This window comes from Carassius carassius, chromosome 13 (genome assembly GCF_963082965.1).
Source record: "Carassius carassius chromosome 13, fCarCar2.1, whole genome shotgun sequence".
NCBI lineage: Eukaryota > Metazoa > Chordata > Actinopteri > Cypriniformes > Cyprinidae > Carassius > Carassius carassius.
In genome coordinates, this window is record NC_081767.1 from 4896430 (window position 1) to 4920158 (window position 23729).

General features: G+C 39.1%; 1 protein-coding gene and 1 long non-coding RNA gene across 2 annotated transcripts; one reads left to right on the forward strand and one right to left on the reverse strand.

The window, feature by feature from the left end:
• Positions 1-1800: 1800 nt before the first annotated feature.
• LOC132155879 (2-hydroxyacyl-CoA lyase 2-like) lies at positions 1801-13033 on the reverse strand. Its single transcript, XM_059564630.1, has 15 exons — positions 12898-13033; positions 11411-11612; positions 11196-11323; positions 10674-10812; positions 10132-10243; positions 8183-8282; positions 7779-7876; positions 7015-7151; positions 6728-6862; positions 6114-6228; positions 5746-5915; positions 3618-3688; positions 3430-3501; positions 2907-3012; positions 1801-2692 (listed from the first exon to the last, which is right to left on the reverse strand). The coding sequence occupies exons 1-15, from the start codon at positions 12997-12999 to the stop codon at positions 2514-2516; spliced, it is 1866 nt and encodes a 621-aa protein (XP_059420613.1). The 5' UTR covers positions 13000-13033; the 3' UTR covers positions 1801-2513.
• LOC132155880 (uncharacterized) lies at positions 12938-15052 on the forward strand. Its single transcript, XR_009437357.1, has 5 exons — positions 12938-13044; positions 13211-13593; positions 14113-14182; positions 14310-14603; positions 14752-15052. It is a non-coding gene; the product is annotated as an uncharacterized LOC132155880 (long non-coding RNA).
• The last annotated feature ends 8677 nt before the right edge of the window (positions 15053-23729 follow it).

Below are 23729 nucleotides of genomic sequence, written 5' to 3' on the forward strand. Positions count from 1 at the left end.
GGTTCACAGGTACCTTGACACTGATATTTTTCAAGGTACTGAAGTTAGAAATTCCTGTATTATGACCACTAATTCACATACTTTGTCATAAGATAAAAGTGGGTTTTGTTCAAAGTAGCTATTATCCACATATTTCTTTGATATGAATATTTTTTGGTAATTCATTAAAGGGGGGGGGGGGGGTGCAATGGTGTTTTATGTATTCAGAGTTGTTCACAGTGTTAAAGAGATGGGTTCTCATGCTAAACATGGCCAAAGTTTTAAAAAATAATTCAGAAGAATAACACAGAATTTCTGTGCTGAAAATCTTACTTCCGGGTTGATACAAGTTTCGGCAGTTTTTTTTTTTTCTATCGTGGATTTAATGACGTAGATGAGAGTGGAACTACTTATATGAGCATTTCTCTCGGAAAAGCGCACCCACGCACACATTGACCAGATGAGAGCGAGACCGCGCACATCAACACGCTTCATCTGGAAATCGTCTGCAGCACTGTATAGGATTTGTTCGAGAATGTCTCCAAATAAGTGTGTTTTTGGATGTGAGGGAAAGTTTACCCTGTTCAGCTTCCCCAAGAAGCCAGAGTTAAATGAACAGTGGATGCAGTTAGTTTTTCCGGGGGCAGCAAGTGTATCAAGTGTGTTTGTGTGTTCTGGTCATTTGAGTGACGAATGTTTTATAAACAAGGCCCAAGTCGACGCTGGATTTGCACATCGTTTGCTATTAAAACATGGAGCCGTCCCTGTGATAAAAGACCCCATTCATGAAAGTACAATTGCATCATATTTCTGTCTTTTGTTGGAAATCAGCACATAAGTGAATACATATTAATGGAAACAACACGAAACATCAGTATTATAGCTCCGCCCACAGCACGCCTCCAGGAGCTCAGCTTTTCCGGAGAGAATCTGAAAGCTGTATTTTTCTTTTATAAATATGATAAAACTAAAGACTTTTTGGAGATATGAAGGATGCAGTACTACTCTATAGGTACTCAAGATTAACATGAGATTAGGTGAAAGTGTGTATGTTTTGTACCCTCAGACAAGTCAAGAATCTTTTTAAATTTTAAGTGATTTCTGGGTATGAGCAGATGCAAAAGTGATGTTGTTTTTTGTTTTTTAAGGATTTGGAGGTACATTCTTACGGTCTTATCAGACTTTTTTTTTTTTTTTACCAAATTCTTCAGAATTTATTTAACACAGGTAGTATTTACTACTAGCTGATGAATGATTCCTCATGGGTTAGTAGATGCATAGTCTGTCTGACATCTAGTGGCTCGTGTTTTGAGGAAAAAAAGCAAAAACAATTGTAAGACTGTTCTTTAGGGATTTTATTACATTTATTAAATGTTGATAAATTATGTAGCCATATCCAAATGGTCATTTTGTAGGTGATGCTGCAGTGATCAAACACAAACCGAGGAGAGTTATTATGGTATATCCAGGTGTGATACTGCAGCAAAAACAGGACTGCATTTCCAAGTATTTGTTAGGATATTACTTTGGTTTAGATTGATATTTCTAGATAAACAAACACAGATCCATTTGATTCATTACTTAGTGAAATATTAATGTCCAAAATAGCAGCAGATGCTGTTTTTGGAAAATTATTTCTAGCAAAAATTATTCTGAACAAGACCAGTTTAACATTCAGTAATTACCGGTTCTCCACTATATAAAGCAGAAACCTTCACATAACACACGCAAGTATTCCGTTGTTGCATTATTATTATTATGTCAATAAAGTCATATATAAAGTGATATATACTGTATATATATATATATATATATATATATATATATATATATATATATAAAATTTACTGGACCATCACACTGTAAATCTTGAAATGGATTCAGATTTTACTAGTATTTTACAAAATATTGTACATAGTAAAGGCACTGTGCTTGTTCCTTTTCAGCTCAATGAAAAAAGTACTTGCAAAACATGTCCAAGCTCACATTTCAGCCCGAAATAGTACAGTAATGACAATATTTATGAATATATATTTTTATTACTGTACAATGTAATATTACATACTGCCCAGTACGTCATTTAAATTTTTTTTTGTTGCATAAATTAAAGAACAAGAAATACTACCATTGTATACAAATTCTTTTTAAAATACAATTTCAATGATATATCATTATTTTTTCCCTTTTTTGCTTTAAGGTAATGAGAGTTGGGGGAATATGTAATGTCGTACTTGAAAAAAATTCTTAATGATCCAAAACACAAGATTCTTTTTTTTTTTTTACATCATATCATTTACTTATTTTGGTTTTGGGATGAACTATGACCGAGACTTGTTCTTTAGAGTTTTGCTTTGAACATTGTATTAGTCACAACATAACGGACGAAACTTTTTCGAACATCTGATATTTTGCTTTGATCTCTTTTTAAAAAGCTGCTGAATCCATATAAGGGGTGTGTCCTGTGGCATATTTTAAGCATTACAACACAAGAAAGACTTTGGGTATCTAGGCAGGATGGTGCACAGTGTTTCTCTCTAAACTGAGATTGAACCTTCCCTAAAGCTGGTCTTTCCAATCAGAACATTCAGCAGAATGGCCTTTCCCTCTCTAGACTCCTTCTGCGCCTTTTTAATGATGTCATCAAGTTGCGACTCATCCTCTCGGCCAATCAGGTAACCTTTGCCCCCATAACCGTCGGCTACAATATGATAATCTGCAAGTAGGAAATGGAACAGAACAGCACATGATGCAACTCATCACTATGAATGTTCAACATACAATATTTCACTTTAGAAAAGAGCTTGATCATAATATGAAACATTTTTGTTGATCGGAAGACAACGTTTTACTGCAGATTCTAAACATAGCATTGACATTTAAACATGCAGTAAATAACCATTTAATGAAGGTGCCAAAGCCTCTCTCACCTGTAAAGGCAAGACCGCAGGCCACGTTGCTCCCGAGCATAGGCACTTGTTCTCTGGAGATCTGACTCCAGCATGCATCATTTCCCACCAGAGCGATCACTGGGGTCTGACGTGAGACGACAAGGGAGTCAATACAAGTTTTCAAGAGAAAAGCAGGTGGAAGCCACAGCGAGGATGTTTTTGAAGCCATATTCCAGCATCAGTTTCCACAAAAAATATTAAAGTTGGTTATAACAAACAAAGTTACAATATACATTTTGTTTATCAGAACACAAATGAAAATATTTATAATATTCTCTTATTTTATCATTCCCTCCATTGAAAGTGCAAAGCCAAAGTTTCAATGGACTTTCAGTGCAAGAAATCTTTTAATTTAGTCATTTCAGGCATCTTAATTTGTAATTTGGAAGACCTAGACGAGGTATGCATAGATTAATACATTTTTGAATACATTCTGAACTTGATGTTGTAAAAGTTGCAATCAGTGCTTTAAAGGCTTGTTATGTTTGTTAAAGTTGCTAACCTTGTGACGTGTGAAGGTATCAAATTCAGCCACGCTATATCCGAGGGAACCATCGCCGTAAACGATCCATACCTGTCAACAAGATATTAGCTGTTTTTCACCCCAATAATGTGACTAGGGTTGAATTGTGACTAAATTGGTGCTCTGAAAAAAAAAAAAATTATTTCACGCTGAGATTAAGACCTTACCTCAGACTCAGGACGACAAAGCTTTGCTCCAAGAGCAAACCCTCCTCCAACACCCAGAGTCCCAAAGGCCCCTGGTGCAAAGACAAGCCACAAGTCATGATGAACACAAACACTTTGAGTGGATTGTCAGAGCTAGAAATTGTTGTGGAATTAGATTTGTACCAAAACTAAATTTGACTTTTCAAGAAATTTCCAAAACTATAATAACACTCTGAAAATGAAAACACTGAAACATGTTATTCAAATAAAATGGCAAAATCGTGGATTATGAATATGCTGCCACAATTCTAGTACACTTTGAAGTTTTTATGCTCTGCAACGTTTCATGCACCATAATTAGGGTGACCATATACGCCGTTCATAGGGGACACATCCCAGCCAGGATTTTAATATTGCCTAAAATATCCAGGTTTTGGCTATTTGCACTGTGCAGGTTGATCGTTGTGTAACATTCATGAATGCTATAAAGAGCAGAGCAGACGGCTCCTCATGCTTTCGAATTCCTTTCACATGATTGTTCGTTCGTTTGACTTGAAGCATTGTGGCGCACTTTTTTTTTTTGGATTTGTGTGCAGCAACACTTCAAGTCAATCGAACGAACAAACACGTGCGCATATTTGCATCCCCTCTAGATCTCACCTTCTCACACGCAGCCCCACGATTGGTCGATTATGTACAATACCTGCATGCTATTGGTCAAACTGCTCTGGATGTTTTAGGCATTATTAAAATCCTGGCTGGGACGTGTCTCGTATAAATGGCGCATATGGTCACCCTAACCATAATGGCACAAAAATCTCACGTGGGCGGGCTTAAAAACAGTCTACTCTCATTGGCTAGTGAGATTTGGATGGACAGCAACCTGACCTGAAAGTAGAGACTACAGTGGTGCGAATTATGGAAAGTGATCTGAATGTGGTTCTCTTTTCTTTTTTAGTGGAACTGATTGTTTGTGTATTAGTAATTAATATTTAAGGTTTGGGTAGTCTTATACGTATAACTACTTTTTCGAAACGTCGTCATCAGCATCATCTCCCTTCACAGCTGGACTCTGAAAGGAACCCTCCACTATTTTTGAAAATAGGCTCATTTTCCAAGTCACCTAGAGTTAAACAGTTGAGTTTTACAATTTTCGAATCCATTCAGCCGATCTCCGGGTCTAGCAGTAGCACTTTTAGCTTAGCTTAGCATAGATCATTGAATCTGATTAGACCGCTAGCATCTCGCTCAAAAATGACCAAGGAGTTTCTATATTTTTCCTATTTAAAATCGAACTCTTTTGTAGTTATATCGTGTACTAAGATGGACTGAAAATGGAAAATGTAATTTTTCTAGGCCGATATGGCTAGGAACTATACTCTCATTCCGACGTAATAATCAATGAACTTTGTGGCCGTACCATGGGTGCAGCAGGCACAGTGATATTACGCAGTGCCTAAAAATAATCTGGTATTGCTTTAACTCAGCGGTTCTCAATTCCAGTCCTCGCGCCCCTCTGCTCTGCAAATTTTGTACGTTTCTCTTAGCGCTTCAGACGTTTGTTCTATCAGAACGTAAGTGCCCTGCGAAGTGGACATCACATGATATTGCAGCATGATTCCAGTTCGAAGCGACCGTATATGTTCCAATCAAAGTGCACTGAAGTGTGCGAGACGTGAATTTAAATTGTATTAATTTACAGAGGTATATGATGTCACAGTTGTCCGTGTTTAAAGACGCTGCGCAGCACAAATCACTTTACATGAAAGAAATAATAATGATCATGTCTTGATTTAAAATTATATAAGTTACTTCTTTTTATACTAGGGTTTGCACGAGGACTGGAATTGAGAACCGCTGGGGATAATATTTTTAGGTTTTGTTTGTTTTAAATGAAAAAAATGGATAAGTGTGTGTAATGAATGTACAGTATGTGTGGGGGTTTGTAAATTCAAAGAAGCCTGAGTCAGCTTAGAACTGTGAACATTAAAAAAAAAACTTCCATAAGAGTTCAGAAATAATAGAGGATGATTCTATTCTATGGATAATTATATTCTATAGAATCAGAATTGTTTTGTGGATTCTTTTAAAGTTGTTCAAATGTTCACAGTCTACAGACTTAACACTGGTTTCGTGTGTGACGGCTAACCTGGGTCCAGCCAGCGGATCGGGCCCCGTGGTCTCATGATATATGCAGCGCTGCCGACAAAATCACCCCCATCAGCCACTATGATGCTGTCCTCAGCCAAGAGCTCATCCACACGATGCAAAACACTCAGAGGGTTCACATGCCTCTCTGTCTTCTCATCCGCTTTTGCTCTGAAGGCAAACATGGGCATTATGAGAAACTAAACGGGTAGAAGACATCAAACGTAGCCAAAAGAATATGGACAGACATCGCTTCTAATTAACAGGAGGGAATACTGGCAAATATTTGATTGTATGTTTTCGGCCATGCAGTGTAGGCCTGATTCTTTCTCTAGAGACTGAGAATCCAAGCAGGAGAGGTAAGATCACCTGTTAGCTTTCTCTTTGATGGCATCTCCCTCTTTCAGGCTCCTAGGCCATTCCTCTGGACATCTGTGTCCCTTCAGGGCTTTTGAGAGACGCAGGAGGAAAGAACCAGCATCGCCTAAATAAGTTGGAAAAGGAAACCTTGTTAAATAACAGGATACATGATATAGTTTCATTTTAGTGAATTAGTTGATTAACTGCTTACAGAGTTATTAGTATTAAGGTATCTAATATGCTTTAATTTAGTGTTTCTTTAGTGTTAAAAGTATCTCTCCAATAGGAAAACACTTTGTTGTAGTCCTACCATTATTTACATGAAATAGCTATGTCACCATTTTATACATTTGCATTATGTCTGCACACTAGTTACTCTGGCCCACTCAGTTGGGTAAGTGCATTTCAGGAAGAGGGTGAAAAGAGCACAGTGTGAGAAACATAATGTATTTTATTCTAGCACACCCCAAAATATTAGAATGTTGTAAATTAGTATAATATGAGCACTTTAATGCAAATGTATTTTGTCACTGTTTTGTAAAAATGTATTTTATCTCCTTATGTTATAGTTACATTTTTATGTGTTTTAATATATTATGTAAAAGAAAAATGTAGTTGTTCACCTTGAATAGCCACTGTTGGCTTCCAGAACATGTCTGAGTTCTTCAGTAGCTGACTCCTGTCTCTGTTGACGGCGATGATTTTGCTCCGTCTGTTCAGTACTCTACCGTAACTCAGTCTGAAATCACACACCGTGCCTATGCACCAAAACAAACACATTCAGGAACAAGAACTATTAAACTAAGCAATACCGGTAGGGTCTTTGCACCGCGGTGCTCGGGCCCTAACTATGCAAAACCCAGGGTCCTGCACATATTCCAACTGTTCAGTGAGTGGTGATGTTGCCCACCTGCCAGCAGCACAAGGTCAGCCTCTTTCAAGGCATCTCTCCTGTTCTGTCTAATGTGAAGTGGACTGTTCTTTCCCAGCATCCCTCGGGACATTCCACCCAGGAAGCAGGGAATGCCTAAAGATTCTAAGGCCTTTCTGTGACAGAAGCATAGAGGGCAAAAAATATCAAAAAAATTGACTTCAGTCATAGGTTATGGGTGCTTTTGAATAATGATGTAAATCAGTGGTTGTTGTTGGTTTGGTTTGGAAATTCTGGACACACATACTCAATTTATGTTTCTTAGAAATGATTTTGGTCAAATGTCATTTGTAAATAACTTTTACACAGATGTGCCTGTGCATTTACATAGACAAAAATAAAAAAAATGAATGGATAAAATGGACAGTGGAAGGTGAAGTCACCATACATGACTGTTTTCAGTACTGTTTTAAAGCGTCCCAGGACTGGTTTCATGAATCTAGATAAAATATTGTGAGTGATACTAAAGAAGAAGAAACATGGATGGTATTGATGTATTTAGAATTTTTGTTCACTACAAAATCTTATTCTTCACACTTTATCTCATACATTGAGCAGGTGTGCCCACATTTTTGACTGGCAATTTATGGATTCGTGTAATATGTCAACATTACTGTAATTTACAGGAGGTGTTGTAGTGGGTAAATCTGGACTAGTGACCCAAAGGTCAGAGTTTTACAGACTTGACAATGTGACCCGTGAACTGTTCAATGAACATCTGAAGAGAAGGCTACTCCATTTACCTGACATCATCTGCTGGTGTAGGGGGCAATGTCGCCTGACTGCCTAACAGTATGACGGGTTTCTTGGCTCTGCTCACCAATTCCACACACCTTTGGACCTGGGAAGAGTAAAGGGTGAAGAGCCACTCAAGTGCAATGTGATCTTATCTTCTGTATTTGGTGCAGAAGTCAACATTTCAACATTTCCCCTTTAGATTTCTTGAGGTTTCTTTACTGGGGTCGGTTACATAAAATATTTAGACTACTCTTACAAGTTAGTGATCTATCTAGTTTATGTTATGTGTTATATTGAGACTTGATGATGATGATGATAAAATCTTGTGTCATTATCATTAACATGATCAGTTGCATCTACTGTCTATCTTCCAATACTATATATGCCACACAGGGTAGAGAAGTTTCACCTCATCCTCTGTGGCATGTGGGATGTGAACAGGAAGTGGGGACAGATCACATGTCTCCCATGCTCCAGCAAACAAGTTTGATAAATGATTCTGGAGATACCTATGGGATGACAAGAATGACAGCTGTTTCAGTCATGCTAAAGAAAGTTATTAAAAAACATCATTTGTCATTTAATAACAACATCAAGTGCAGGAATAACAGTATGTGAATAGTAGGGTTGTGACAGAGAAGAAATTTAATTAACGTGTGGCAATACCGGTAATAATGGTATCACCGTGGGGTGGGGACTTTCCTTCACTTTTAAACAGCTTCTAAATGCCCGCGCGCATTTTACTTTCACTTTAGAGGCAATTCGGAGTCAGTTGCTTGAAAGGACAACAACAAACTCACTTATATTAAACATAGAACTTTTGTTAACTAACCGAACAAAAATACACCATGCTCTAGGCTTAATATAATATAAATAACTTACACAAAGTTTAAATGTAAAAAAAAAATTTAATAAATAAAAATAAGCAAACACTGCGCAACCAAATAAATAAGAAACAAAACATTTATTAGCAAAACGTACAAGAAAGCTTGGAGGCACGGCATACACTTTGATAAATAAAAATAAATAAATTACATAAAGATTAAATACAGTAAAAAAAATCAGCTTACACTGTGGAACCTTATAAATAAGAAACAACTTACAAAATCACTTTAGATAAATGGCAAATATATATATATACAGTACAGACCAAAAGTTTGGAAACATTACTATTTTTAATGTTTTTGAAAGAAGTTTCTTCTGCTCATCAAGCCTGCATTTATTTGATCAAAAATACAGAAAAAAACAGTAATATTGTGAATTATTATTACAACTTAAAATAATAGTTTTCTATTCGAATATACTTTAAAAAAAATAGCCTTCAGTCTTCAGTGTCACATGTAACATCCAGTCTATCACATGATCATTTAGAAATCATTCTAATATTCTGATTTATTATGGGTGTTGGAAACAATTCTGCTATCTAATATATTTGATGAATAAAAGGTTAAAAAGAACTGCATTTATTCAAAATAAAATAAAAATTCGAATAATATATATTCTAATAATATATTTTCTTTACTATCACTTTTTATTAATTTAACACATCCTTGCTGAATAAAAGTATTGATTTTATTAAAAAAAGAGAAAAAAAAATTACTGACCAGTAGTGTATATTGTTATTACAAAATATTTATATTTTAAAAACATAGCTTCTTCTTTTTTTACTTTTTATTCATCAAAGTATCATAAAAAAGTATCACATGTTCTGAAAAAATATTAAGCAGCAGAACTGTTTCCAACTTTGATAATGAATCATCATATTAGAATGATTTCTAAAGGATCATGTGATAATGATCCTAAAAATTCAGCTTTGCATCACAGAAATAAATTATAATTTAAAGTATAATAAATTTAAAAACAATTATTTTAAATTGTAATAATATATCACAATATTACATTTTTTTCTGTATTTTTGATCAAATAAATGCAGGCTTGATGAGCAGAAGAAACTTCTTTCAAAAACATTAAAAATAGTAATGTTTCCAATCTTTTGGTCTGTACTGTATATATATAGCCAAACAGCTAGGTGCTTTTGCATTTTGTTTGAAACTAAATCTTCTGCCATGGTTTTGCCTGTCTCATCTCACTCTTCTTGTCAGTCAGCTCGCGTGATAAATGAAATCTGACTGCTGCTGCTGATCTGTGATACGACTGTCATTCGGTTCACTGCATTGAGCAGCCACGTTCAGTTTTTAACTGTAGTGTCTGTTCTCTAACTTAACTAAATGATTGCCATTACTATAAAAAAATGGCGGGGGCCAGTGCGGCAGTGGGCAAGTGACGTAACTGGTGTTGCAGCTGTATCACCGTCAGCACCGACTATCACAGCAAGCCGATAGTGAGAAATGATTATACCATGCAATGATTCTCCCCATCAGACCTTTGGGAGTGTTTTTAGGGGCAGACTCTTTCTCCACCACATGGTAAGGGTACAGTGTGTCTATGGGAAACTCTATAAACACTGGGCCTGTGGAAAAGAAAAGAAAAAACACTGTAGAATTATACTACAGAATTACAAACAGCACTCATTTACATATAATTATATAACTTAGAAATGCAATTCAAGTTGCTCAATGAGATGAAACAAAAAAACATGTATGAATGTATAAAGTACATGTATGAAATTTGCTATTTTGACATTGAAACATTCTATTAATATGATTTGTGCAAATCCAAGGATTTTTTGTTTTCATAGGAATTAAACTGAAATAATAAATAAAAATAATAATAATTATTATATATAATTAAATTCATATTTATGTTTTTGCTGGGTAACATTATATGAATTGAATGAAAAAAAAGAAGAAAAAATTATTATATATATATAGTTCAATTCATAAAGTTACCCACCAAAAAACTAAATTTCCTTGGATTTGCACAAATGTACGCAGATGTACCTGGTGTGCCAGACTGTGCGATGGCCAAGGCTTTTCTGACAGTGGGAACAATTTCTCTCACGGTCCTCACTGATGCACAGAACTTACAGAGAGGCTTGAAGAGGGACATTTGGTCAATATCTTGAAGTGCACCTCTTCCCTGCAAAGAAACCATCAGACATAATACTGATGACCAATGAATAAAGAGTATGATGCAGCTGACACCCAACAATTATTACACTGAAATTCAAATCATTAAAAGCCTTTCCACACCAATGACTTGAAATTGTAATAATTGTCATAATCATATTTTTCATTGTCTGCGACTTTTGGGTGCTTCCATAAAATGGATATCAAACTTGTTAACTACCAAACAGTCATACAGGTTTAATTTTAAAAATCAAATCCTTGCTATCATGTTTCAAGGCTAGTTCCCCGAAAATCAAGGTATAGAAGTATAAGCCAACCAGAGCACAGAGCAAACATGCAGGTGACATGCACATGAAGTGCACGTGACTCACAGTCTGTACAGCACTTCCTGACCTGTAAGAGAGTAGCAGCGGCACCACCAATCAGAAGCAGCGGTGATTCGGCCATCTGAGCGTTCTTCACCGCAGTCACTGTGTTCGTCAGTCCTGGCCCCGCCGTCACCGCAGCCACACCAACTGTACCTATAGCAGCAAAACCAACGATTATCAGCTTCTCCTACTTCTTCTAACATGATGTGTCCGCTTTTCTGTCGTTTGATTCAGTCTTACCGGAAAGTCTTGCTACGGCATCAGCAGCAAACACAGCTGTGGCCTCGTGGCGTGTGTCAACAATGCGGATGCCCAGTTTCTCACAGGCCACCAGGATGGGTGAGATGTGTCCTCCTACCAACGTGAAGACAAATTTGACCCCATGAGCTCGCAAAACCTCCGCCACGCTCTCTCCTCCATGTCGAGGGCTCTGTGTCTCAGTCTGGGAATGATGAATATTAAAGTTGCAATGAAACAGATGTAGCAACAGATACTTTCATTCATAATGTAACTTATGGGGAAAAAAAGATTGCAGAAGTTGTAAATAAAACAAAGATTATTGTAGTACATTTTACGATAAAATACTATTGTAGTCTTTCTACTACAAAATGTCATATTTAATGCAATGTTACTTGCTCAAATTGTTGTTTTTTGTGAAATTTACTACTAATTTCTGAGTGAAATCTTTATACACCATTTTTTTTTATTTTCAATGCTTCCAAGTGTGACGGAAAACATTAGGGCCGGACTTGGTTCTATGAATCAGTTGCTGATTGGATGTTGAGAACGGGAGGCAGATGAACGTGAGCTTGCAGGAGCAGTTTTAAGGGACTAAATGATTGGAAAAGAAGTCTAGGTCCAGTTATGACATTTTGATTAAACATTGTGAGGTCAAAAAGATCACAAGAAGACCTAAAGCATGCATTTATAAAAAAAAAATCATGCCAACTTTTAATAATTAATGCATCATTTGTCAGATCTTTCTTAATGGATCAGTCGATCATTTATTATTTGTACATTTACAAATACTATGAATAATTTGTTCCCGAAACAGACTGATTTGATATTTGAATTCAACTCACACGATCCAATCAGAGCAGTTAGCAGCTCACTGGAGCTGAAAATCATCAGTAAGTAAAAACTACTAACAAAGTTCAATTCAATCTGTTTTCACACAAAGCTGTCATTTGACTTTGGAAATGTTTAAAAAAAAATAATGCCAGTCAAATCTTATTTTGTTCCTTTGTTCTTCCAAAAAAATAAACTAGACAGGGTTTCTCCAGACACTCATTACCGGTTTTACTTGTTTACTTATTCCTTACAAACAAAACCATAAGCGGTGATATACATTTCTGGCAATGCAATACAAATGTTTAAAATAGGTGAAAAATTGGTTAGTGTTGGGAGTCTGGCCAGGTGACAGCAGGCCTGTTATTAGAGCATTACAGCACCTTTTTTTTGTTGTTGGTGAAAATACATAAATAAATCAACAATAACCCAAGTCCTGCTTTTGTTGTTACGCAAGAGTAGCCATACTCTTGTACACCTGACACACACCCTTGTGCAAAACTGTGCTTCTTCACCTGGTAATTTACAATTATTTTATAGTTATTAAACATGCATGTTATTATTATTGTGAAAGTCACTACTAGATAGATAGATAGATGTCAAACTACGTTGTGAAATGTTTATATATTATAATGCAGATTTGTCACAATGTCCCATACCTTATGAAACAGCTGGTAAAGTAAGCCCAGTTTATAAGATGCAAGGATCACAGCCCCAAGTACAGCACCCAGAGAGCAGCCCAAAACCACGGTAATGTCCATCGCTAAAGTGGGTTCGTGGTTTACGACCTAAAGTCCACCTGTCCCGTTTTTTAACCTGTCCAGCAAATGCAGGAAAACAAGTGAATCAGCAAGCCGCTAACAGTGGCCGTGGGTTTCAAAATCGACTTTTCCCGTGGGCAAAAAAACGAGACGGCGGTTATTATTCAACACGCTGTCGTGTATGATGTTGTTATGGCCTAAATAAGGTCAGACAACACCGTACCTGCCAACTCCTCCCAGCTCCAGTTGCTGCTGAGGCTGATGAATGCACTCCTGTTGACGGCGTCAGGAACACAAACAGAAAGTACTGAATGGACCGAGTGAGAGCGTGTTACGCAATAGGCGGAAAAACTGTTACGCTTTTTGCGTAATTGTCTGTCCCTTTGCATGGCATATTCAGCGCACTCAGTTAATTATCTTTGAGAATAGCAGGCTGCGCCATACCGTGATTGACAGCGCAGTCATCCAAACGGAGTCTTAAACGTATCTCTGTTACTCTAGTAACGTACTGTACAATCACCAGGAAACACATGAGTAGTGTCATTGATAGGTTGTTGTTTTTGTTATTTTTTTGTTTGTCTGTGAGAGACAACGGTGAGAATATTTTTTTCCCCAGAAATAATTATTTAAATTGAAGTGTATAAGTCATTTTCATACAGTGGTATTGTTTTTGGAGTTTATAATTTATTAAAACTAAGGCGTAAAGTAAGCAACATATAAGCAAAAGGTCTAAAGACGTTATCCCCAGGATTCACAGGCTTAATCTAAACGTCTATTTATCATCTGACTGGATAACATTTGATAAGTATTGTAGATGAGCACATCTAACAGACATGAAACAGGTGTCTGAGCGATGTGTGTGTGTGACATTGTGTAGAATTCACTTTTGTCAACACTGCTTTAGATGAGTGTAAGTCATGTAACTAAACAAATCTACGTAAAGTAACTAAACATAAGTTATCTATTTTATTTGTCCATTTGCAAAATTGATAATTTAAGGAACATTTGTGTTGGATAAAAAGTGAGTTACATCAGTTATTAACTCAACATGTAAATGCAGTATATCACAGATACATGACAGAGGAGACTGACTCTTGTCTGGATGTTACAGAGACAGATGAGACACGTGTGTTTACCTGCTGCAGAGAAACTGATGAAGGAATGCTGCCATCAAAGGATTTGTGTAAGTAGCTACACTACAAAAATAAATGAAACATTTTAAATCTTTTTAGTTTTATTTTATTTTAATGTAATTTTAAACAACTATTAAACCTCTTTTCTTATTGTTGATTTCTGTGCATTTGCTGCAGATCTTTTGTGGTGGAGCAGGACCTGCAAGGAAAGGTGAAAAAAGGGAAAACCTGAAACAAAAGAATAATGTAATGACTTTTTGTATTGTGTATGTGTATTTTTGTAGGACATGAAAATGTCCGTAGACTGGTGTGTGCACTGAGGATGGAGAAGACCACAGCATCATCCTGGAAATGATCGAGAGTCACAGATGAGATGCTCCCTCACTCCACCTGCCCTTTTCTGCCTCATCAGGACCAGATGCTACTGTGGTGTCTTCATCCTCAGTTTGAATACCAGGGAACACATGTTAGGTAAAAACTGTTAGTCTGAATGCACTATAAGTCACTTTGGATAAATTTATAATGTATTTATAAATTTGAACTACTTCAGTGGTTTAGCCCACTACAAAAGTACTAAATCAATGCATGTACTTGTAAACTCTGTGTAAATGTTTTTCAGGTAGTCGTGCTCATGGGGTGCAGACACACGAAAGTTTGGAGCAGACACAGCAGTCAGATTGTCCTGCAAGTGTTCCCCTGCTCTAGCTTCAAGGTTGTGTGGTTCAGAGAGCCATCATCAAGGTCTTCCTCATCCTGTTGCTCAACGACATCCCCATTGAGAAGAGTGAGATTGTGAAGTGCAGCAGCAGAACTGTATCAGCTGTGTTCAGATGGCAGGAGGATGTTGGGTTCACCATCTGTAAATACATGATTGTTAGAACAATAAGTTTGAATGACGCTTTGTTTCATGTGTTGTTGACTTGTACATCTATGCATTTATTGTCATGCTAACTTTTATACATTGTTTTAATCATTTAGGCATGTTTTTTTGTTCTCAGTAAATAAAATCTAAATATTTTATCCACTCATGTATTAATTGCTTGACTGAAAATTGATGTATTCACATCAACTGCATTAGTTTAACTAATCAACTAATCAACTAATCAAATCAACAGTCTTCTCCAAAGGTGAGATCTTCGAGCAGCTGATCCAAGTACCCTTGGTGCAGATATTGCAGAGTCGCTGTGTGGTGTTTGTGCACCTGACCCTCTTTTTTATTGTTATTGCCAAATTATTACATAAAAGATCATGGTAAGACGGTTGTATCTAACAATTAACAATCATAATAATGATTTTCATCAAAGTATGAGATACTATACAAGACATTTTTTCACGTAAAATAATTGAAAAAAATATTCAAGAGATAACGAATTTGGGTTTTCTCTAATAATCAAAAAATGCTTTAAGGATAACACTTGATCACATTAGTGGAGTTAAAAAATATAAAAAATTTAAATCAACAGTATTGGCTATACTACAATCACAAAATAAAAAGGCAGCCGTTTCTTCAACAAGACTACAACATGGGCAATGTTCTTCATTATCAAGATACTTACAAATACATTAATTAAACCTGTCACTTATATCTTTTAAGTTTTTTGTGCTTGTTTTAACTTTGTAGGTCACATGATCAACATAGCGGATGATGATATACAAATTGCATTCATACTTCATACATACTCATTTAGGCTGTAGAGTATGTACTCTTTTAGCGCTCGTTAAGTTAGTACTTGAAATTAAGTGCCTAATTAAATGGTATGCGGTTTCGAACGCATCCCGACAAAATCTCGTTTTGACATCTCGCGTGGTTCTGTGTGATTTGAACAACATCAAGTTACGCCTCTTTCGTTAAGGTACGCCAACTTCAAGTTAACGCCCCTGTCTTGCAGTCTGCAGACGGACTCTTCTCGGGGACTGAGAGCTCTCAGACTAAATCTAAAATATCTTACACTGTGTTCCGAAAATAAATGTAGGTCTTACTGGTTTGGAACGACATGAGGGTGAGTTATTAATGACATAATTTTCATTTTTGGGTGAACTAACGCTTTAGCATTATAAGATACAGTAAAGGTATTAAGTCACATTTAAAACACTCGGCCTAGATAACACTCGCCGATGCCGAGTCTGAGCCGAGGGTGCCACAGAGCAGGAGAGCTCAGGCCGATTACTACATGCTATCTGGGGCAGTCTGCACTTGAATCATTAGAGCATAATGAAGTTTATTATTACATTCACACATTATATAGTTGCATTGCAAAGGGTGGTGTAGTAGTTTATCCAGTAAGAATTGTACACTACATCATATAGGAACGTCTAGCAAACAAATTTCCTTCCTGCTGCCTCTAGAGCTCATAGGGTGTAGAATACATCTGTATGTTATATAAAATGAAAGTATGGCCAGGAAGTTCTGAACATATTAGGCCTACAGTGTGGTGTATTTAATGTTAAGAACATATCAAAATTATGTTTTGGGGATTATTGAGTTGTATAAGGACCATATGGCATAGATAGTTTTTCAGGAAGATCTGTTATATATTGTGTCGGGGCGAAGAAGGACACGACGCAAGGATGCAGGGAAGTTCCCCGAAGGGTGGATTTTATTAATGAAAAGGCTGTGAAAGGGGGTTGGCGTTAGGCAGCTTGGTGCGCAGTTCTCGGCTTCCTCTTGCACAGCGATGGTAACCCACCACGCAGGTACTTCTCGGGTGTCACCATGCACACAGGTGATGGGCAGCTTCGTTTTGGCTTCAGCTCGCGGAAGTAGGACCGACATCTTGACCAGGCTGACCACACTGCTGGAGTCAAGAAGGGCGAGGAACGGGCGGCCATTTACTTTCACTTCCACCCGCATTCTCCATGTGCACGGCGCAGCCTGCCAGCCAAGGTCGTCCCAGAGAGTGGGGTGCTGTGGGTCGAAGGTCCACTCATTGAAGAGTTGGGCGGCGCTGATCGGCGATAGCCCCATCCGGCCCAGTATCTCCTTCCTCAACTCCTCGTAGGAAGCGCTTTGTTCCGGAGGAAGCGCAAAGTATGACCGTTGTGCCCCTCCTGTTAACAGCAGGGCAACGATCCGTGCCTACTCATCCTTGGGCAAAACCTCTCGTTTGGCCATAGTCTCTGACGTCTGGAGATACATCGTTACGTAACCGTGCACATTTTGGGCAGCAACTGCGTTGCCTGGACACGGGAGTCAGGTAGTGGAGTTCTCGGGGCAGTGGCCAGATGGAGCGCGGCGAGCTCACATTCAGTTTCCCCTTGCCGGGAGGCCATGGGCCCCATAATTTGCTGCTGGCGGATGTTCACCTCGGTGAGGTGTTTCAGCAGCTCTTCCATCCTTGGGGGAGGAGCGCCACCTGGGGGAAACAGAGAAGGCACGTGAGCCACAGGGGAAAGGAGACAAATAAAAATAAAAATCCAAACCAGTCCAAAAGGGGTAACACTGCGTGTGGAGGGGCCGTTGATGACTTCTTCACTGTCCTGCCCACATTCTCCACCAGTGTGGTGGGGTGAAGAAGGACACAACGCGAGGATGCAGGGAATTTCCCCGAAGGGTGGATTTTATTAATGAAAAGGCGGTGAAAGGGGGTTGGCGTGAGGCGGTTTGGTGCTCTGTGCTCGACTTCCTCTTCAACTGGTGCTCTGTGCGGTGGGGCTGGCGGCCACACACTGCTCTCTGTAGAAACAATAGAAGATCGGGTTAGGCGAGTCTTGCGGAGACATCTCTCACATCTGCGTTAGTTTGCTGGGTTTATGTAGCCAGAGCTTGATGGGGCGCAGGTGTGGCCACTCAGCCCGTGACGAGCAGGTGCAGGTGTGACTGCTCAGTTTCCAGGGCGACGCTGATGAGAGCTCGGGACACGTATCACAGTATGTGTTAAACAAAGAAGAGCACTAGTGCCAACTGCTGGTGGATATTTACTTTTGAGCTGGCTAGCTTGTTGATGTTTGGGTGCATAGCCACCAAGACGTTATTAAACTTTTGTCTTTCTCTTAACCGTGGCTTCAATGAGTCCTTAAAAATGACCTTTCTGCTTCTTCGAAATCCCACAGGTGGCTGCTCAGCCACAACAATTTGCTGATGAGGATGAGATCATTAATGAAAGAGAAGGACTTGAAGTCAGCAAAGATGGCAGTGATTATCACGGAATCGGGCCTTTGTTTCATAAAAGTTGCCGAGAGCTCCGCGGATTATGAAGAGCGTTTTGCACAGTTTGTGGAGGCCAACATAATTGAGGAAGACTGGAAATACGCTGTTTTTCTGTCTGTGCAGTGAAAAGAAATTTTCGTTGCTCAAGGATTTATTGGCACCGAAAAGACCATCAGAATCATCATTAGATGACATTTTGAAAGTGCTCAGAGACTTCTATATACCTAAGAAAAATGTCTTGAAAGATATAGTTTTAGTGCACAAAAACAGCTGAATGGGGAATCCAGTTGCAAATACAAAGACTTTCAATGCCGAGCCTGTGGAAAAAAAAAGGACATCTGGAGCGTGCCTTTAAAAATGCCATGCCACAGAAAGGACCAGAGAAAAACAGAACCTGTTTCACCAAGTCACAAGCCGTGAATAAGCCATTTTGGGAAAGCAAGACGAAATAAACTTCTACTGAAGGAGTCAATGAAGGAGAAATTGTGATGTGGTCAAGATGGTGTTACAGTACAGATGGGTCGGAGACGGGAGATCACAGGTAAGGTGGTTTATTGACACAAGCAGATGGGATAGTGAAAACAGGTGAGTTAAATAGCAGTGGCAATGGTGACTGATGAGTGATAGTGCAATGATACTGTCCTTTGAATTGAGCAGAGTAGAGATCCAAGTGGCATTAGAGGAGTTGAGACATTGACTGCGTTTACATGCAGCCAATAACCCGTTCAAAACCGGGATATTAGCAATAACCCAGTCGCGCACGGCCATGTAAACACCGGCAAAAACCCGGATATGCTCATATCCCGGTTTTTAAAAACCGGGATATTATACCTAGGGTACCCCTTTTCTAACCCAAATATTTGGTCTTGTAAACGCGTTTCGGCATATCCCCATCAAAATGTGTGTTCTGCGCATGTTCCATTCGCAAGGAATCTTGGTCTTTTGAGTAGAGACGGCGCATAAAAAAAACCCCGCGTGCAGTATAGAGGCACAGTAGTGTCATGTGCTGCTGGTGGATTAGTACCAGCGCCAAAGCGCAAACAAAGACTATCGCTATCTGCCCCAAACTATTCATTATCCGCCTGCTGCTGCTGCTGTTGTTGTTGTCTTTGGATACAGGAAGAAGATTCGGAAATGACGCATATTGCGTCTTGCTGTCCACACGTCCAGACGCTAACCGTGCGTCGCCGTTTACATCGGGATTGGCGACTGATTACACATTCCATGCATACAGGAGTAACTCTCTCTGCTCACGCATGTAAACGGGTTATCCCGAATGTTTCAGAAACCCAAATAGTGACCTTAACCCGACCATAACCCGAATTTTAACAGCATGTAAACGTAGTCATTGAAGGATGAACGAACATGAACGAACGCACACACGCGAGTGGAATCGCTGGAGACATGTAAGTATACACTGGTAGTCCTTGAAGTAAGCAGGTAGGCAAGCCCTAGATGCGAACAAGACCAGACAGTGGCTGTGTGTGTATGAGTGTCTTTTATGTGCCAGTAGATTAGGGTGCTGACGAGGGGCAGGTGTGTGTGATCAGTACTCAGGTGTGGGAGTGCGTTGTGATTGAATGGTGTTGGAGCCTGGCGTGTCTGTGACAGAATGAAGATTACGCCCAATACTTCAAAGGATGAATGGAGCGCAGATCAGTTAGTACAACCACTGGACTCAGACTCCAGTAAGGGTTTGAATCAGCCCATCGTGGAGGCTGCGTGGCAGCAGTCAGATATGGATAAGGACTGTGGACTGTTTGCATTAAAAGGGAACAGTGAGTATGTAAAACCATACATGGTAATGATCCGATGAAATGGTGTCAAGGTAAAGATGGAGGTTGCTAGAGGAGCAGCTACTTTATACAGAAAAAAGGTTAAAAAAAATTAAATTTCTGCCTTGTGATGTAACCTTAAGGACCTACTCCTCAGAGCAAATTACACTGTTAGGTCAATTCATGGTTACAGTGACATGTAAGGAACAGTCAGAAAAAACTGGTCTTACTGGTGTCTTAGGGTAAAGGGCCAAGCCTCATGGGAAGAAACTGGATTCAGTGCTTACCACTACACTGGTCTAGAATGAATTATATGGCAGATCCAGTTAGTGAATTGTCTGAGAAATACTCATCCATGTTTAGGGTTAGGGTAAGGGTAAGAGGCCTAACCCTAACCATAACCCTAACTCTGATCAAGGAGTAATTTCAGAGGTATGTGCCAAATTGTAAATTGTTGAAAATGCCATTCCGGTTTTTAAAAACCGGGATATTATACCTAGGGTACCCCTTTTCTAACCCAAATATTTGGTCTTGTAAACGCGTTTCGGCATATCCCCATCAAAATGTGTGTTCTGCGCATGTTCCATTCGCAAGGAATCTTGGTCTTTTGAGTAGAGACGGCGCATAAAAAAACCCCGCGTGCAGTATAGAGGCACAGTAGTGTCATGTGCTGCTGGTGGATTAGTACCAGCGCCAAAGCGCAAACAAAGACTATCGCTATCTGCCCCAAACTATTCATTATCCGCCTGCTGCTGCTGCTGTTGTTGTTGTCTTTGGATACAGGAAGAAGATTCGGAAATGACGCATATTGCGTCTTGCTGTCCACACGTCCAGACGCTAACCGTGCGTCGCCGTTTACATCGGGATTGGCGACTGATTACACATTCCATGCATACAGGAGTAACTCTCTCTGCTCACGCATGTAAACGGGTTATCCCGAATGTTTCAGAAACCCAAATAGTGACCTTAACCCGACCATAACCCGAATTTTAACAGCATGTAAACGTAGTCATTGAAGGATGAACGAACATGAACGAACGCACACACGCGAGTGGAATCGCTGGAGACATGTAAGTATACACTGGTAGTCCTTGAAGTAAGCAGGTAGGCAAGCCCTAGATGCGAACAAGACCAGACAGTGGCTGTGTGTGTATGAGTGTCTTTTATGTGCCAGTAGATTAGGGTGCTGACGAGGGGCAGGTGTGTGTGATCAGTACTCAGGTGTGGGAGTGCGTTGTGATTGAATGGTGTTGGAGCCTGGCGTGTCTGTGACAGAATGAAGATTACGCCCAATACTTCAAAGGATGAATGGAGCGCAGATCAGTTAGTACAACCACTGGACTCAGACTCCAGTAAGGGTTTGAATCAGCCCATCGTGGAGGCTGCGTGGCAGCAGTCAGATATGGATAAGGACTGTGGACTGTTTGCATTAAAAGGGAACAGTGAGTATGTAAAACCATACATGGTAATGATCCGATGAAATGGTGTCAAGGTAAAGATGGAGGTTGCTAGAGGAGCAGCTACTTTATACAGAAAAAAGGTTAAAAAAAATTAAATTTCTGCCTTGTGATGTAACCTTAAGGACCTACTCCTCAGAGCAAATTACACTGTTAGGTCAATTCATGGTTACAGTGACATGTAAGGAACAGTCAGAAAAAACTGGTCTTACTGGTGTCTTAGGGTAAAGGGCCAAGCCTCATGGGAAGAAACTGGATTCAGTGCTTACCACTACACTGGTCTAGAATGAATTATATGGCAGATCCAGTTAGTGAATTGTCTGAGAAATACTCATCCATGTTTAGGGTTAGGGTAAGGGTAAGAGGCCTAACCCTAACCATAACCCTAACTCTGATCAAGGAGTAATTTCAGAGGTATGTGCCAAATTGTAAATTGTTGAAAATGCCATTCCAAAATTATTCAAGTGCAGAACAGCTCCTAATGCCATAAAAGACACAGTGGACAAACAGTTACATCTGTTGGAAAATCAGGGTATTATTACGCCGATTGAGTACACTGAATGGGCAGCACCCATCGTGTGTGTATACCATAGACAAATGGTGACGTACGTATTTGTGGCGATTACAAGGTTAACATTAACCCCTGGTTAGTGGTGGATAAATATCCTTTGCCAAAACCGCAGGACCTGTTTGCGTCATTGGCAGGTGGTAGATACTTTACAACATTAGACTTGACCCAGGCGTACCAGCAACTTGAATTAGAGCCACATTCTAAGCCGTACTTGACAATTAACATGCCTATAGGATTGTATCACATGAATCGGTTGCCCTATGGAGCGTCTAGTTCACCATCGATTTTTCAACGCATTATGGATCAGATCACAGGGTATGCCGAGTGTAGTCTGTTATTTAGATGATAATCTAATCATTGGTAAGACTGAAAGTGGTGTTAGAAAGGTTGCAAGACAGAGGGATCAGAGTAAATAGAGACAAATATGCTTTCTGTCAACCTCAGATAACCTATTTGGGGCACCCAATTGATCAGTAAGGAGTGCATCTGGTTCCAGAGAAGGTTGAGGCAGTTGAAAAAGCCCCAGCACCTATAAATGTGACTGAGCTCAGAGCTTTTTTAGCATTGCTGTCATACAACAGCAAATTCATGGAAAACCTGTCAACAGTAATTAAACCCATGACTGAACTATTACACAAGGACCAACCTTGGCAGTGGTCAAAGAGTTATCAAGAGTTGTTTAACGAAGCTTAAAAGCTGTTGATGTCCTCAAGTGTATAAAAGAAAAACATTTCAATCCCCAATTACCCATATTGCTAGCTTGTGATGCTTCTGCATATGGAGTAGGGGCAGTCATTATGCATCGTATGCCAGGTGGTAGGGAAAAACCCATTGCATATGCATCGCGCACACTTAGTAAGTTGGAAATAAACTCAATAAACCCAAATTAAAAAGGAAGCCTTGGGTATCATTTTTGGGTTGCAGAAATTTAGGGACTATTTATATGTTAGAAAATTTTTGCTCATCACCAATCACCAGCCTTTGGTTAAAATTTAGGGGCCGAAAACTGGAGTGCCTGCTTTAGCAGCCACTAGGTTACAGAGGTGGGCATTACATTTATCGGCTTACCAATAGGATGTCAGATACAAGTCGTCTGCGGAACACGCAAATGCTGATGACCCTTTCGAGATTACCCTTGGGGTTGACAGGACCTACAGTATGTGTTAATACAGAGTTCAAGATCTCATTTATTGAGGCAATTCCGATAGATCAAAAAGACATAAAAACAGAAACCAATAAAGACAAGGTTTTAATGAAAGTGAAGTCATTCACACTAAATGGCTGTGGTATGGACATTTGTTTTGTTTTTCTGTTGGTTTAAATAAAGTTTATTTGTTTTAGATATTGTATTTTCTGGGGAGGAATGTGGTGTATTTAATGTTAAGAATTTATCAAAAGTATGTTTTTGGGATTATTGAATTGTATAAGGGCCATAAATGGCATAGATTGTTTTCCAGGTAGATTGTATGACAATCTGTTATGTATGTGTTAAACAAAGAAGAGCACTAGTGTCCCCTGCTGGTGGAGATTTACCTTTGAGCTGGCTAACTTGTTGATGTTTGGGTGCATAGCCACCAAGATGTTAGTAAATTTTTGTCTTTCTCTTAATCATGGCTTCAATGAGTCCTTAAAAACGAACTGTCTTCT

Excerpts from the sequence above, each read along its gene's own strand:
- LOC132155879 (XM_059564630.1), bottom strand. The coding sequence starts at position 12,999 with ATGGACATTACCGTGGTTTTGGGCTGCTCTCTGGGTGCTGTACTTGGG. Across the intron at positions 7,152-7,778 it reads ACACCAGCAGATGATGTCAG|AAAGGCCTTAGAATCTTTAG; the intron begins GTAAATGGAGTA and ends CTTCTGTCACAG. Across the intron at positions 6,863-7,014 it reads TGACCTTGTGCTGCTGGCAG|GCACGGTGTGTGATTTCAGA; the intron begins GTGGGCAACATC and ends TTTGGTGCATAG.